Source organism: Equus caballus, chromosome 25 (assembly GCF_041296265.1).
Source record: "Equus caballus isolate H_3958 breed thoroughbred chromosome 25, TB-T2T, whole genome shotgun sequence".
NCBI classification, from domain to species: Eukaryota; Metazoa; Chordata; class Mammalia; order Perissodactyla; family Equidae; genus Equus; species Equus caballus.
This window is the reverse complement of record NC_091708.1, coordinates 46162183-46173336: the sequence shown is the minus strand read 5'-3', so window position 1 is coordinate 46173336 and position 11154 is coordinate 46162183. Positions and strand designations below refer to the sequence as shown.

Genomic DNA, 11154 nt, shown 5'->3' with positions numbered 1-11154 from the left:
GTGTCCCACAGCAGTTAGAAGAAAGTCAAACCCATGCAGAGCCCTTGGGGGTTCTGGCTCATGCTCTGCCCCCTCTGGCCCAGGCTGGTCTGGAGCCAAGGATGGGCTGACAGTGCAGCCTGGCCCTGCCCCGCCCCAGGACTCCGGGTCAGCCTCCAGCCCAGGTCTGGGTGGCAGGTGACCACGGTTGGGTCAGCCAGATGTGGAGGAACCCTGCCCCAGACCTGGGCTCCTGGGAGACTGCATGCAGCTGGGGTGGGAGTGGGGTGTCTGCCACCTCTCGGCTCAGGACACGCTTACTTCTTGGGAGCCCACGGTAGCCATGCTCACTGCACACCCTCCTGTGGGGCCTCTTCTGCAGCAGGCCGCATTTGTGACTGCATGGGGGAGGCAATGGCAGTCTGCCCACGGCAGGCCCTCCCCCAGCATCAGTCTGCCACCCCCCAGGCGCAGTGCGGGCCACACACGGAGATCCACAGCCACTCTGCCAGAGGCCCTCTGGGACATAGCTGCCAGCAGGCCTGGGCATGCTGCCCGGCTGGGGCTGGGGGAGGGGCGCAGCCCACGAGCCGCTGAATCAGCGGTCCCCGTATGTCCCTGTCCCCTCCCAGGCAAGGATGCTGGTGAGGCGGGGTGCTCCCTCTTTTGGGAATTGTCAGAGAGGCGTGCCAGGCTGCTGGGGATTTTCTGGAAAGTGGCTCCTGCACGGAGCAGGCTGGGCCTGCGGGGGGATGAGAGGCAGGGCCGTCCTGGAGGGGCAAGCACAGGGAGGGCCCTTTCTAAACAACACCAAAAAGGGAGAGACAGAACCGCACTGGCCTCTGCGGATGGGGAAGCACGTTCCCTCCCGGGAAAGCGCTGAATCAGCACCAAGCCCCTGCCATCCGCTTGCTCCCTCATCCAATCACGCCCCGGGAGGGACAGGGACCACTCAAGGTCAGGGAGCATCAATATTCCTGTGGCAAGCCCCCGTGGACGGCACTGTCCTCCACAGCAGCACTGGCGGTTGCCCCCTGGTCCAGAGCCGGGCCGCCTGCCCCCGCATCTACCCGAGTGGGGGCTGTGTCCCTCCCCAGCCGGCTGCCACTACCCCGGGGAGAAGGGAGATGGGGGGACACAGGGCTCTGACTGCCCCTCAGGGTGTGATCCCCTCCAGGGGCTGCCAGAGTGGCTGCAGGGACAGACTGCATCTTCTGAGGCCGCCTCGTCCACCCCTGCCCGGCGCCTGGACACCACCTGGACTTTCTCAAATAACTATCTCATTTCTAGAAATTCCCAAAGCACCATCCCCTTCTTGCCATCACCCCCTCCTCATTGACAGCCCCTCATCCCCCAGGCTGGCCCTGGGGGTCGCTTGGCAGAGGGACAGCCTGGGAATCAACCTGACCACATCGCACGGCTGCTCGGGGGGTGGCCTCGGCTTGTCCTCCCGCAGGCACCCTGGCACCTGGCCCCCAAGAAGCCTGACTCTTCTGCTCTTTGTTCAAGGGAAGTGCTTCCCTCCTTCTTCCCTCCCCCGCATCTGTCCTGGCCCTGACCTCCTCTCCTGCCCCGGGATCTCCCTCCCTCGATATGACCATCCTCTTCCCAGGCCAAGCCGGCCTCCTGGTGCCCCTTGGACACGCCCATGCCAGGCTGCTGACCGCTGCTGCCTCCTGAGGCCTGGGCCCCACCCAGCTCTCCCTTGGGCACTGCTCTACAGCCCTTGGCCGGCTGTCTTCTCTGGGGTCCCTGGTCAGAGTTTGGCCCAGGCCTGCCCATCCTCCTTCACCCACCCAGCCTGACTCCCAGACCAACAGCTCATGCCAGCTCCGCCCACAACCGCCATCCAGGTGCGGTTGCCATGGGGCGGTATTGCCAACTCCAGAAGCTTCTGGGCGCTCTCTCCTTCCCCTTCAATGGCACTGGCCTGGCCTTCAGTCCCTGTCTTCACATCCTGCTCCAGGTGCATGAGCAGCAGGTGGCCCCCCTTGCCCCCTCCCAGGGGCACTGGGGTCTGGTCACTTCCCTACCTCGCAGGCAGCCTGGGCCATCTGGGGAGTGTGGAGGGGGGAGCAGCTGAGGACTCTGCAGCCCCTGGAAGCCCCTGGAAGCCTCAAGCCTGCAGGTCATTCCCACTTTTTCACGGAGATGTGGAGCCACAGTGAGCAAATGAATCTGCTCAGAATAACACCTTTGAGCAGAATGTACGCATCTCCCCTCCAGGCAGAGGCACAGCTCAACTTCACTGCTGCCCAAGGGTCCCTGGAGACCCCTCCCCGGGAGGCACCTTAACTGGTAACTGGGGCACCATCTGGACAGATCGAGGCTCTGCCCGCAAACCCTGCACAGCCCCTGCCGTCCAGCAGCTGGCCCACTCTGCATGTCGTCTTTGAAAATGGTGACTGTCACATGGGGACGTTGGGTCAACTCAGCCCAGGGAATGGGAGGCCGACAGGTAGCCCCACACTACAGCGCCTCAGCCCCGCAGCTTGCAGCACACCCAGCACTGCTGTTACTTAGCCTGTGGACCCACTGTCCAGCGAGGCAACCGCGAGCCACACGTGGCTGAGTCTGATCAGACTTGGGCCACTTGGCCACAGCAGCCCCCGTGCCTGTACTCAGGGCTCGCCCTGGACGGCACAGACAGCTTTCCCACGGTGCAGGAAGTCCTGTTGGACAGCGCTGGTCTAGACAGAGACCCCTGAGGAAAACACTCCGGCCCACAAACAAGGGAAGCCAGGTGGGCAGCCCCGTGGAAGCCCCTCGGGGAAGGTGAGAGGACAAACCGGGACAGTGGGAGTGGCCCCCCGCCCCCCACAGCGGAGCCAGGTGGTTCACTCCGGCACTGGGATCTGCGCTCCCCAGAAGCACCGCAGGCTGTGGGGAGGAAGATGTGGGCCCACCCCAGGTCCAGGACCAGGTGCCCTCCCACCTTCCCACCCCAGGCTCCTCCTGCCTCTTCAGGGACAAAGGCTTCTGTGAGCATTTTACCAACTCTCTGCCATCAAAGCTCAACCCCCAAAGGACTGGGCTGTTTTATTCTGAAACATCTCGTTCCATGAAGCTCCAGCATCGGCAGGCATGCTGCTGTGGGACGGAGCCCAGCTTCCCTCCAACGGCCCCTCCCGCCCATCACAGCCGCTCGCGGGAACACGGACACTAAGTAACAGTGTGCCTCAGTTTTCAAAGGGCTTTTTGGTGAAGCCAGAACGGCAACTGTGGTTTGCTGCCGCCTCTTTTCCCGTGCAAGTGTGCCATCCCGACATTGGGCGCACACTGGATGCACGGGCCTGCACCCTATTTGCCTTCACCAGTATGCCGGGGCATCTCCCCGTCTTAGGAGGGCTCTGCGTGCTTGTCTGCTGGTTGAATTCAGCCCTCGTGGACCTTGCCAGGACCCCCACGGCCAGTGCTGACCGATTCTCCTTGCCATCTGGCCAAACCCCAGAGACAGGCTCCCCTCAAGGAATCCGGGGCCTGCAGGTCAAGGTGGCCCCCACTGCCCACATCTACTCCTTCCCCAGCATCAGATGACTGTCTTAAAACCCTCCCAATTTTACTTGTGAGAAATACTATCTGTGGTGTCTTTGGTTGGTTACACCCTTACAAAAAGAAACAAACTTTTTGAGTTTTAAGCAATCACTCTATCAACATGTTAAAAAAATAAGTTTAATGCAGGTGGCTCATTTCATAAAGAATTTAACAGGCACTCAAAACACCGAGCAGCTTCATCTTCAGCGTGGCACATCCTCGCGCTGCCACTTACATTCGAGGCGGCACAGCCAGACCCCTCCTGCCATCCCGACCACGTGGACATGCACCCACCTCGGTGAGGTGGGCTTCAGAGGATCTGGGTAACGTGAGTTAATTAACACAAAACAAAGCTTTCAGGAAACAGCATGATTTAGTGCAAAAGATTCTCTGCAGCGCCTAGAAGTGTGGTCCACGCAGGCCAGCTCCTCGCCTGCCGTCCGGGTAACTCGGACAGACGGCTTTGAACTTCGGTCAAGGAGCCTTCCCACTGACCTCAAGTCGCCCGTCGTCAGAAGCTGGCTACAAGTCAAACAGCACGGCTTATAGCCAAGTATTTTTTGCTTTCTCTACCTGATTTGGGTTTTTCTTCCAGTGGCACACAACTGTCCCGACAGCTCCCCCTGGCCACTGGCCTGCCCAGCCGGGCAGGAATGAAGGGGCCACTGCCCATGCCCAGAGGGTGCGGGGACAACCTGGGGTGAAGCAGCGTCGGCCAACCTGTCACCTTCACTATGGGGCCCTGGATCCCGGCTTCGTCCCTGCTTGTTGTCCCAGCATAATCATTCTGAGTGCCCTCTCACTTGCCAATGAGGCCCTCGGTGGCCACTAAGCCACCCTGTCCCCCTCAGATGGAGAAGGCAGAGTAGGGACCCAGGCAAAACCCTGGCCGCTGGTGGCAGTCTCCTCTTTGTGATCGGAAGCCCCCCCACTGGCCCTTCGTCCTTTCCTGACCCACATTCATTTTTGCTTTTTACTCCCCAGCTGCTCTGACAGGCGCTCTAACGAGGCAGGAGCAGAGGGGCCGAGGGGCCGCCGGGGCCCCTCGCTCGGAGGTCCAGCCCTGGGACACACCGACTCTAGGTGGGGTTTTTTAAACGTGGGGTTTACTCGTGTTTCCAGGGTGCGCACTCAGAGGCCTTGGTGCACCTCCTCAAGACCTCTGGTGTCTGTTCCAGACACACATGTCTCGGTTCTGGATGTTCCTTCAAAGGAAGAGAGGCCAAAAGCCCCTGGAGCCAGAAAGGAATTGAGCCGCCTCCCCAGAAATCCACCTGGGAAGACTATGGCATCCGGCTTGACGTTCTCACCAGACCTGCCCAGGGGGAAGACGCACCAGCCCTGGACCTGGTGCTTTCCTGGGCTGAGCCCTGACCTAGGAACCTGCCAAGGCCATCTGTGACTCCCCGCTACACTATGTCGAAGCAAACCAGGGTGACGCTGAAGCCTGGCCTGGGACCAGGACCCCCGACACCTCTTAGGGTGACAGATGGAGGGCTGGTCGGCCCAGGACGGGGTGCACAGCTTCGTGGCAGTGCGGTGGCAGCTGGTGGAGGCTGACACTTCCCTAAGGCTGGGTCCGGGGCCCGGGGTGCACGGGAAGGGGGCTGTGTGGCCAAGAGGACCCCCCTCCAGCTCTGCTCCTGGGCAGCACACCCCTCCCAGGGGTCTCCCACAACATTGGTGATGCCAGTGTCCTGGAGAGGGGGCAGGGACACAGAGGCTCTCCAAGTGCAGACTGGACAGGCGGGCCCCACCTTACAGCACAGCCTGGAAAAGTGCAGCCTGGAACCACAGGCAGGCGGCCGGGGGACACCGCACCTGAATGTGCACACAGGGAGGGCGAGAGCAGAAACTAGCAGGAGGAAGGGCCCCAGCTCCCCTTCACAGAAGTCTCAGCCCTTTCCTCTTCTGGGCCAGAGACCGGGCGAGGGGCAGGACGTGTCTGCAACCTCATCCGTGGGACGGGCTGAAAAGACCCACCCGGTCAAGAAAACACAGGCTGCAGAAGCATCTACCGCCGGGGGCACAGCAGACACACGGAGCGCGGCCGGGGCGCCCTCACATGTCCACGAAGACCATGAAGCACCAGCCCAGGCCGCCCACCAGCAGCATGGTCACGTGGATGGCGTAGATGAGCAGCTCGTTCAGGAGGCGGAAGTCCACGCGCCGGCGGCCCAGGAGCAGCAGCAGCACCGACAGTTTGAGCTGGAAGCGCAGCAGGACGCGCACGCCCAGGTACTGCAGGCAGAAGAGGGCGGCCAGCGCGCCCCAGAGCGCCGCCGTGAAGAGGCTGCAGCTGAAGTACAGCAGGAAGCGGATGAAGCCGTAGAGCCAGCGTGCCCGCATGTACACGTCGAAGTTGTTGTACTTGGTGCGCGCCAGGCGGGAGGCGCGCGCTGGCCCGCAGGCCGCGTGCAGGCAGGTGGTGTGCGGGCCGTGGAAGGAGCGCACCCGCCGCGGGATGGGCATGACCGGCATTGGCGCAGCGGCGTCCAGGCGGCAGTCAGCACGGGCGTCATGGGCACCGAGACCCGGGACCCCGCTGCTGAGCCCCGGGGAGGCGTGCGCCTGCGGGAGAAACAAGGATGGGCAGGTGAGCCCAGGACACCGCGAGGGAGCCAGTCCCTGCCGGGGACATCAGCTAGCCCTGGGCCGCAGGGAAACTGAGTCCAGGACATGGGACCTGTGCACCCCCCATCCCGGGTTACTCTTTCCACAAAGCTACTGAGGACGCTCCAAAGGGACCCACAACCACATGGTGACCAAAAGTGCCAATCTGCCAGTGCCATTGGGAAAGAGGGCCAGGCCAGTAGCCGTGGGCCCCTGGAAGCAGTTGATGCCGAAACCCATGAGGAAGGACCACTGGAATCCCTGGCTGAGCTCACCCTTCTCAGGTGTCCTGCGAGTCCCCTGCACCACTCTGTCTCTGCCTTCTATCTGGGATGCCGGTTCCTGCCTGGACTTCTGTGGGCCCTTCACACAGGGCAAACGGAAGTCCCTGAATGGCACCTTACAACAGGACCAGGGTGAGGAAGAGGGGCGCCGACAGGGCACAGACCGCGCACTTTCATTCAGCAACTTGACAAACCAAGTGCTGGGAGCAGGCAGCTGGGTGGGGGGCTAGACAGTGGGGTATGGGGCTCTGGGGCCTCCTGCTGGGCCTGAACCCTGGTGCTGTCACTCACTAGGAGTGGCCTGGGCAGGTTACCTCCCCCCCTCCCCACCGTGCCATCCCTGCTCTGCAAAACAGGGATGCTGTGGGAGGCGGAGCTACAGGGAAGGGGCCAACCATGGGTGGCAGGGTGGATGGCAGGGGAGGGCCAGTGGTGTCATCACAGAACATGGGGCCCTACAGACGGGGCCACAAAGGAGAAATAGCAAGTGACTCTCGTTTTACCCAGTAACTGCCCTTACAGCTTGCCTAAGTAACTGGTGGATGGGATAAAGAGCTGGAAGTACAGGACGTGTAAAACCGAAGCAGCAAAGTTGGCCACAAGCAACGGGGAAACACTGCGGGGGGCGTCTGCCTCCCGTCTGATGGGCTCCTGCCTGGGGCCCTGCAGAGGGGACTTCTGCCAGCTCCTCTCCAGCCGCTGGTCAGAGCAAATGACCGCCCCAGTGCTGCTCGGGTCAGAGGCGGAGCAGGGGGAGGCCGGCACGTCCGCCCATCGCGGGCCCACAGGCTTTGGCCAGAACCGGGTCTAACAGCAGCTCCCCGCACCCTGAGCTGCTCCATCCCGGCTTCTCCTCGATCGCAGCCGCCACCTCCCGGAACGGCATTCGGACAGGCGGAGCCCTCGCTCGGAGGGTCATGAACGGCCGCCCCTCTCGCCCCTCATCGAGTAACCTGGGTTGGGGGGTGCACAGGTCCCATGTCTCGCCCCTCCATCAGCACCGGGCCCACGAGCAGGTCAGCGTGCGGGTCGCAAGGACGTCGGCCCGTGGGCCTGCAGATCGGGCGGCAGCCGGGGCCGAGGCGCGCGGGGCCTCGACGGGGAGCCGCTCCTCCCGCCGGGCGCTCCGGCCGAGAAGACTGACCCGCGCGCCCCGGGCAGAGCCCCGCCCGCCGCCCTGGAGACGCCCGCGACCCCGCTCACCGGGTGCCCTCGACGCGGGGGCGGCGGGCGGTGCCGGCGGCCGGGCCTGCGGGCGCCCCTGTCCCTTGGGGCTCCGGGAGCTGGGCGGCCGCATGCTGCCGACGGCGCCGCGGGTGCGGGTCCGGGCCCTCACGCGTCCCCGCTCGGGGCCGCCCCGAAGGGCCTGGGGCTCCCGCGCGCGGCGGCCGGCGGCGTTTGGCCCAGCGTGGGAGCCGTAGCGCCGTCCCTCTGCGGCCACCGTAGGACTTTCCTCACTCCCCTCCGCCCGCGCCGACACCGACAGCGCCTCCCTTCCCCCTGCTCCGGGCCGACTCTGAGCGCCGGGAACTCGGGACTTCCGCAGGGCGTGCGTGGGTGTGTGCGTGCGCGCGGCCCATGGCGCTGCCGCCCGACGTCACCGCCCCGTACAGGGGCCGGCGCTTCGCCCTGTCTTGCGCAGGCGCAGATAGTGGGGCCTGCGCGTTTGGTCCCGGGGCAGCTCCTCCGCGCACGCGCCTCTGCGCCCGAGGCTGTGGACAGTGCGCAGGCGCGCGCCTCCGTGGGCGGGGCTGTTCCCCTGGTGTCAGCCGCGGGCCTGGCCCCGGGGCCTGGACCGGACCGGAGTTGCGAGTCTCCGATCCCGGCTCTGCCGCCGGGGATGCGTGTCGGGCAGGGGGCCGGAACCCGAGGGGGCCGGCAGGGCTGGGTGCGGCGAGGGCGAGTCTAGGGCGGGCTGGCTGACTGCCCTCGGGCGCCAGTGTCCCCAAATGCAGGGAGTCCGGGGCGGGCCGGCCGACGCCATCCAGGGACACATGTCCCCAAATGCAGGGAGTCTGGGGCGGGCCGGCCGCCACCATCCAGGGACACATGTCCCCAAATGCAGGGAGTCCGGGGCGGGCCGGCCGACACCATCCAGGGACACATGTCCCCAAATGCAGGGAGTCCGGGGCGGGCCGGCCGACACCATCCAGGGACACATGTCCCCAAATGCAGGGAGTCTGGGGCGGGCTGGCTGGACATCCACGGAGCCTTGGGGTTGCTCTTTCCCAGGAGAATGAGGATTTCAATGCTGACGTATTTAAATGTTTCAGTCCCACCGAGGTGTCAGGATAGGGGAGAGATCTGTGCTCCTGGGATGCAGCAGGCAAGAACTATCCGTGCGAATTCAGTAAATTTCGGGGAATCTGCAAGTTCACATGTGGAAGTGGCTGGCTGTCCCCCAGTGCCTGGTCTTGGTTGCTGTCTTCCTTACTGGACACTCTAATTGAGGCCAGCTCCTCACCGCCCCTTCACAGACGACAGCCGAGTGTCACCCCCTCCCGACTGACCCCAGAGCTGCCAGCCTTTCCACCCACGTGCAGACGCTCATAACTGCCCCAGGTCACCTCCCCACGCGAGCCCTGACCCCCATCCCTGTCGTGTAGGAAGGGCCCAGTGCTTGGTGGCCCCTGTGCTCCTGGCCCTCCTGCTGTTGCCCTGCTGGTGTGGAGGGTCTGGATGGAGAGGGGAGGGAAGGGGGAGAAGGCCTGAGGCCCAGAGAGTTTGAAAAGTTTCCAGAGCAGCTGTGGAGCTGCAGCAGGAGAAGATGCGAGAAAGGGGAATGTTTTAAGAAGTATTTCTTAAAATGCATCTCCTATGTGGGCTGGGTTTCTGGCCCTCTGCTCTGCGCCCCACCCTGGGGTGCTAGTTTTCCTCTCCAGCCTTCGTCCAGCCCTCTCCCCTTGGGATATCCCATGAAGCCCTTCTTGGCTCTGCGAGGAGGCCCCCTGGCTCTCTTTCACGATTGACTTGTCCCTTCACATTTGCTTTTTCTGTTCCTCTGCTCCTCCTCCATATACCAAGCTCCTACTCACCCTTCAAGACCCCAATCAGATATCCCCTCCTCTGGGAAGCCACCTTCAACCGTGTGCCACCTCTTCCCTGGTGCCCACTGTCCCTCTCAAGTCCGGGGGATTCTGACTGCTCTCTACCCCACCCTTCCTTTACCCCTAAAGCTGCAAAGATTCGTGTATGGACCCGCGTCTTGCACTAGCTCAGTTTTCTTACCATGGCCCACAGTAAAACACATTTCGCCTTGTGATCCAGTCCACACAATTCCAGAAGCTTCACAAAACAATACTTCTGACCGTGCACTCTGGTAGGTTCCGCTGTTCATTCGGCAGAAGAGCTAGAGCCACCCACCTGGGGCCTGACCACTGCGTGGCCAGGAGCCCCGAGGACCAGAACCGGGCTGTGTCCTCAGGGCCAGCTCAGGGGCAGGGCGGGGGGAGGCCCCTGCCATGAGCTGTGTTTGTTCGCAGGCTTGCCTGGTGTGGGGGTCCAACAGGGGTCCCCATTTCAGTCTCCAGCGTTTCGGGCATCCCCCTCCTGGGGTCAGCCCCAGGCCTCCCCCAGGGCATCTGAGCTGCAGTGGTGACCTGGCGCCACCTGCTGGGATGGTGCATGCGGTGCCACACAGCCGACCGCCGTATGAGGCAAGAAGGCCAGAGAGCGGCTCAGTCCATCGGCGACTTCGAGGCAGGGCTGCAAACGGGGCCCCTGGCCCCTGTCAGATCCGGCCCGCTTCCCGCTTGGCTGTGGCTGCTTTCGAGCTGGGTAGCCTCCGGCGACACAGGCCCTCTGGCCTGCAAACCCAAAAACCTCTACTCTCTGGCCTTTATGGGAAGTTCTTGGCCCCTTGCTTTAAACAGACATTCATCCTCATGCGTCTGGCACACCGTGAAGCTAGGCAAGTTCTGTTGAGTGAATTGAAAGAGCTGAGGCGGCAGAGCAGGTGGCCCGCGGGTCTGGGGTGGTTTCAGCCCCCAACCCTCCTCCATTGCTGAGGGGGGAGGATCCGGTCACTTGAGGGGCCGACTCCAGGACAGCAGAGGCCCAGGGAGCCGGGGTCCTGACCTCTGACATCAGGCCACTGTGCAGTCACCCTCCCGTCAAGAGGTGTACTGGAGTCCCGCCTCGGCTCTGGGCTGCCTTAGTGACCAGCCTGTGACCCCAGGGCTGCCCTGAGATACGGGGCTGGGTCAGAAGAAGCTGTGCACCTTCCATCTTGGCCTCCTGGACGCTCCCTCGAAGCACCTAGCAGCGACGGTGAGTCACTGGGCCACGTTGGGGGCACGTGGGGGCCGCCATGCAGGGGGCACGTGGCCAGCACAGGGGGGCACATGGAGGAGGCCATGGCAGGGCTCCAGTGCGAGGGTGATTTTGGCCTCAGCCCTCTGGGTCGCCCACCGGTTTGAGTTTTCCCAGCCGAGCCCCAGATAGCACAGAGCAGAGAAGCGCTGTCTGGTCCCTGTCCGGATCCCTGCCCCACAGACTGTGAGCGTAAGAAATGGCTGCTGTTTTATGGGACGAGGTTTGGGGTGCTCTCTTACGTGCCCAAATGGTTTGAGCAGAACAACATGTCACTTCAAATCTTTATCACCACCTTCGAGGTAAATAGTCTTGCCCCCACTTTACAGATGAGGAAAGAGATTTTTGCTCAAGTCAGGCCTGACTGCCAAACCCGGGATGAATCTACCACCCTACATGGCTGGTCGCGGCAATGTTCTGAGCCGCCTCCTCC

The 11154-nt window shown here is 63.2% G+C and overlaps 1 protein-coding gene across 2 annotated transcripts; it reads right to left on the bottom strand.

Annotated features, from left to right (window-relative positions):
- Nucleotides 1-3635: 3635 nt before the first annotated feature.
- TMEM250 (transmembrane protein 250) lies at nucleotides 3636-8009 on the bottom strand. 2 transcript variants are annotated; one of them, XM_023629355.2, is made up of 2 exons: nucleotides 7614-8009; nucleotides 3636-6084 (listed from the first exon to the last, which is right to left on the bottom strand). In XM_023629355.2, the coding sequence occupies exon 2, from the start codon at nucleotides 5992-5994 to the stop codon at nucleotides 5575-5577; it is 420 nt and encodes a 139-aa protein (XP_023485123.1). In that variant the 5' UTR covers nucleotides 5995-6084; nucleotides 7614-8009; the 3' UTR covers nucleotides 3636-5574. The 2 variants fall into 2 exon arrangements, with proteins under 2 accessions (XP_023485123.1, XP_023485124.1); XM_023629356.2 differs by lacking the exon at nucleotides 7614-8009 and adding an exon at nucleotides 6402-7589.
- Between the last annotated feature and the right edge of the window lie 3145 nt (nucleotides 8010-11154).